General features: G+C 37.7%; 1 protein-coding gene across 1 annotated transcript; it reads left to right on the top strand.

Annotated features, from left to right (window-relative positions):
- Positions 1–4,675: 4,675 nt before the first annotated feature.
- Positions 4,676–4,954, top strand: FOMMEDRAFT_150537 (uncharacterized protein; the record flags this gene model as incomplete). Its single annotated transcript, XM_007261829.1, has 2 exons — positions 4,676–4,730; positions 4,794–4,954. The coding sequence occupies 2 exons, from the start codon at positions 4,676–4,678 to the stop codon at positions 4,952–4,954; spliced, it is 216 nt and encodes a 71-aa protein (XP_007261891.1).
- Positions 4,955–5,130: the final 176 nt, after the last annotated feature.

Genomic DNA, 5,130 nt, shown 5'->3' with positions numbered 1-5,130 from the left:
CTAGTCATCATTCCTTGATGAATAATACAATTGCCTGGTCTTTCCTTTAGCATTTGCACTGCTTGTATGTGTAGTATCCTGACTAGAGTCACTGTGATCTGAATCATCACTTTCACTATCCTGTAGAGTGAATTGATCGTTTCCTGAATTATCAGAACTGTCTGTATACAAATAATCACTCTGAGAATCATTGTTGTGTCCTTACATATTGAAATGTTGTCTGGAATCTATGTGCCATTTGATTCCTATGGATTCATTTGCTTTCTTAATGCTCTCAAGCCTATCCTTGAAGATTGAGTAATCTACTGTGTCTGGATTCAAGCAATCTAATTGTAATTGCCTCTGGTACTTGGAATTCAATCCATACTATGCCTGTCTAGTCAAATCTCACTGAGAAATGTCACCTAGATTCATAGCTTTCATCTCTAGATTGTACAAATAATCCTGAATGTTCCTATTGCCTTGTTTCAAAGTATTGAACTCTTTTCACAGTATTTCAGCAAAGTTGGAAGGGAAACAAAAGTCTATAAGTCCTCTAAAGAATTGAGCAAGTGTCCATCTATACTTGTGGTTCACAATCTTTTGCAAATAGAAATTCATTGCTTTTCCCTTAATAAAACCTGGCATTATCCCTACTTGGCTCTTAGGGAAATGATGAAGTCCTGATTGTTTCATGTACTGATTGACTTCAATAACAAACTTCGTATACTTCTGCAAGTCTGGTTCACCTGAGTATACTGTAGGAGCTATTGGTTCTGTACTACACATCTGTATCTTCAATTTGAGGAGTTCTTTGTTCTGTTTCTTCCTCAAGTGTTTCTTACACTTCTTAGTAGCCTCTGTATCACTCAAATCAATGTCTGACAGTTTGAATAAAGCATTACTTTGATTGTTGTCATTGGATGAAGAGGAATCCGAATTATCACTGTCTGGGTCTGATCCTGGGTCAAGATTTCCCTTTCTCTGTATCCTAGAGCTCTGTATCACTCTGTATACATAGCTATTCTTTGCTAGGCTCTCTAAAGGTCTTACTGATGCACATCTACCTTTCTGAACATTATTCAGTGCTTCACTATGCCTGTGTCCATTGTTTGTTCTTGAACTACTGCTTGAGCTATTCTTATGCTTGCTACACTCAATATGTAGCTTTGAACTGTGTAGTTTGCTACACTCTGAATCAACTTTGTTCTCACTAATACCACTAGTGTATGCCTTGCCTGGGACTGCTTTCAATTGTGAAGTATTGCTATGGGATTGTTTGTTCCTTTTATTTTTGTAAGGGGTACTCTAATGTCCTGAAAAACTTAATGTTTCCATTTGAGACTGTATATATCCAGGTATTTCACTTTCTCTCTTATTCCTGGACCTGGCTAGGGTGTTTTATCTATTGTAGTAGTCCTGTACATTGCTCCTGTGCAATGTGTAGTCAATATCTACTATGTATGAGGTTAAACACTCAATTTTGTGGGTGTATGCTTGATTTTCACCCTCTGAATCAAGTACTAATCCTTGTAGTTCCAATTTGCATTCACTTTTGCTATCCTCAAAGTACTGTTCTGTCAATACAATGTCTGTTTCGCTTGGATAGTCTGAATTGATTTCACAATCGTATTGAATGCCTGGCAGTTCTGGTTTTCGTTCTGTTCCTTGTGCTTTGTGTTTTCCTTTCACTTTGCACTTTCCTTTTACTTTCTACAAATGTAATAGTTTGTCTGGACTCTTGAGTGTTTCTTCTACACTCTTAGATTGATAGTTCTGATCCCTATTGTCTGTAGGTACAGTAGCATGTCTGGCTTTTGTTCTGTAGCCTGCCTGAAGCGTTTCACACTTTTCTGTTACTATACTATCAAGTCTGCTCTTGTTTGATGAAGGAGTTGCTTTCTCCTCTTCCTAGTACATTCCATCAAACTTGTACATTCTCTTATTCAAATCATTGATGTCTATCAAACTGTGGAATGGGCTGACATGTCCTATGTCTATCTTAATCACTCTAGCTCTTGTAATGTGTCTGAAGGTCTTACTTGCCTTCTGGAAATCTTGTTCCTCATCAAATCTCTGTGGTTTTAATGCCTGGCTCTCCTGGCCTTGTCTATTACTCTTGTTCTTCAAGTCCTGGCTACTTTCTTCACTGCCTAAAAGGGTCTTAGGTGTCTCATTACCCTCTACATTACTGTTGTTGATGTGTTTCCGTTCTGAAGTAAGTGTGCTCACTGGATACTCATCCATGCTCTCACTGATACTGACTATATACACTATGTACTCCTTGTATTGGCTTGCAAATTCCTTGATGCTTGCTGTTAGCTCTCTATATTGACTTGGTGAATCCTCAAACCAAATTGCCTGTTCTCTATTGAGTGAATCCTCAAACTCAGTAGCCTGAAATTGATAGAGCAAATCCTCAAGCTCAATTGCCTGTACTCAGTGAGTTGAATCCTCAAACTCAACCTTCTGTACTCAATTGGACAAATCCTCAAATCTAATTGCCTGAGTGTTTCTGCTCTCTGTACTGCTATTTACTATTCCTGTAAGCCTAGTAGTGTGAGTACTCACTGGTTTCTGCTCTACAGTATGCATTTGTCTAACTATATGTACTGGTACAGTTACATGCCTTAATTCTATGTTAATAGTATGTACTAGTTCATCAGGGTGCCTCCAGCCTTGTGTAGACAAGGACTTATCACCTGGTATAGGTTTATTGGGTTGCCTCCAGCCTACAAGGGACAAGGACTTACTTCCTAGCATGTTAGTATTAATATCCAGACTTGGGTACCCTCTGGGAATTGTCTGTCAAGGCTTGGCAGCCACATTGTAATCAATATTCAATGGATAATCTTGTTGTCCATTGCCTGTAAACTCAATGCACACCTGTTTGTTCCTTTTTGCCTTCACAGATGCCTGTTCCTCAACCCATCCAATCGATGCAAACCTCTAGCATATTTAGCACTGGTCCATATCAATATGTGTTAATGTGTTCTAGAAGCATTCTGCAGCATTCTGAAGCATTGTGAACCTACTAGGGGCCAATCCAGTAAGTAGTCTCTGTTTCTACTTGAAAATTGTAACTTTACTCACTAAAAATTCCTGAGGGGTACTAGATGATGAGGGAGACCTAGGGTTGATCAGACCCTTTAGTTCCTCAGCATCCAGCAAGAGGTTTCAGTGCTAGGTGGGTACAGTCAAAAATATGTAAGGAAACTCACTGTTCCTCACAAGAGAATTCTAATCACCCTTAGTTCACTCAACTACTGACTGGGATAACCTAGTACTTGAGTAAGGGGTCAGGGGAAAAGAATCCCCTTTACCCAGCAGTTGATACTGTCTTTTATAGGGGTATACATGTGTAGATACATGAGGAGGAAGTGTAACTAACTACAATGAGAATATATGTGCTTGTGGGTCCTACTGTACAATGATCTGATGCAATCAGCAATGTAGTAGTAATAAAATACAAACTAGTAAATCAAATCCTTACAAATAGTAGGTAGGGAAGGAGAGTACACACAGGGTCAGAGAGAGGATTGTACCTTAGGAGTGATCTGACATAGACATTGTTGTAAGCATGCTTGTATGTGCTCATCAATTGTTGCTTGTACTACAGAGTAGGAAGAAGAATGTAAATACATAGAATTATTAAAGAAGTTGTTTAGTATTGGTCAACAATACAGAAGCACAAATGTGAATACAAAAAGGAAGAGGAATGTGAAAAAAAGGAGGACAATGAAGGAGAGGCAGAGTAAGAGGCAGAGTAAGGAGTAGAAGGGATGGAAGGGAGACAAAAAGTTGGGAGGAGAGGGATGAGCACCTATTGTACAGGTTATTATAAAGTGAATCAGTTGCTTGCATTTAATGTTGTTAAGACTGAGAGGGTACAGTGTAATCAGCTGTGCAGAATCTGGGACTCAGTACAGGCATTACAACAGTTGATTGGAGAGACAAGTGTAGCAATGTTTATTGTCAACATTGTTAAAGGTAGGGTGACAGCTAGTAGGACACATGTAAGAGGAGAAAGACTAGAGACTTAGAGAGAACAAAAGTAACAACATAGTAGTACAGTAGAGAGTTAGACTTAGAGAGGTGGTGGAGGTTGAAGAGAAAGAGTAGTACACATAAGTGTGTCATTATATGCTCTCAATCTTCAGCTGTTGATTACATAAGCAAGTTAGGTATCAGTTGCCCCCAAGATAATCTAAGTATAATGTACATATTATATACTTATAGTATACTTTTATTAAGATAATAGGGTATAATAAGTGCTCTTACACTATTATATACATTAATATACCTTTTGTATAAATTATAAGATAACAATAGTTATTATTACATTATTATATTATAAATATAACTCTTTTTTTAAGATTATAATTTAAATATAATACAAGTACAGTGAAACCTGTCAATAAGCATACTTGTAGTTTAGCATTTCCTCTCAATAAGTATGAAAAATTTGATCCACCAAGTTGGTAGGCAGGAAAATAGAGGTATATTAAGTATAAAGGGCATTAAGCATTAAGCATTAAGGTGTGAGATCGAGAATATGCTTAATTAAAGGAAATTTTGGGTCATGTGACAGTACAGATCTTGACCCAGAGAGAGCCACTTTTTGTACAGGCCACCTCCATTTTGTAAAATAAATGCATAATGTAATGAAAACCACTATTAAAACTTATTGATCATTATGTCTGAGGAGCTTGGATGTGCACAGAACCCAGATGGAACACTCAAGGATGCTAGTGAAATTGTTTTCACTTATTCTAGAGAAGCTTCCCCTGTCAATCTCTCAGCTCTGCTTCCAGATATCCATGCTTCCACTGGTATTCATCCACAAACAAGTACAGTCAATGATACATCTCTACCAAAGGATCCTGCCCATGGCAAAGCACCAAAGTTGAAGCATCAAAAGCTATGCAGAGGCTGTCCAATTGCTTTCAAAGCTCAATGTGCTCTTTCAGAGTAAGATTGGTGCTGAGTTTACTGAGGCTAGAGCACTTTTTCCAAAGCTTACAAGAAACCTATGCAAGAAAATAAATAGTTCTCTTGAACAGACTGATATTTGGTCGTTTTTAAGTAGACAATGTATTATTGAGTTATGTACTACAAATAAGGAAATTTTATTACTTTACTTAAGCTACT

This window comes from Fomitiporia mediterranea (genome assembly GCF_000271605.1).
Source record: "Fomitiporia mediterranea MF3/22 unplaced genomic scaffold FOMMEscaffold_1, whole genome shotgun sequence".
NCBI lineage: Eukaryota > Fungi > Basidiomycota > Agaricomycetes > Hymenochaetales > Hymenochaetaceae > Fomitiporia > Fomitiporia mediterranea.
Note: the sequence above shows the minus strand (reverse complement) of the source record. Positions and strands in the feature narration are given on the sequence as shown.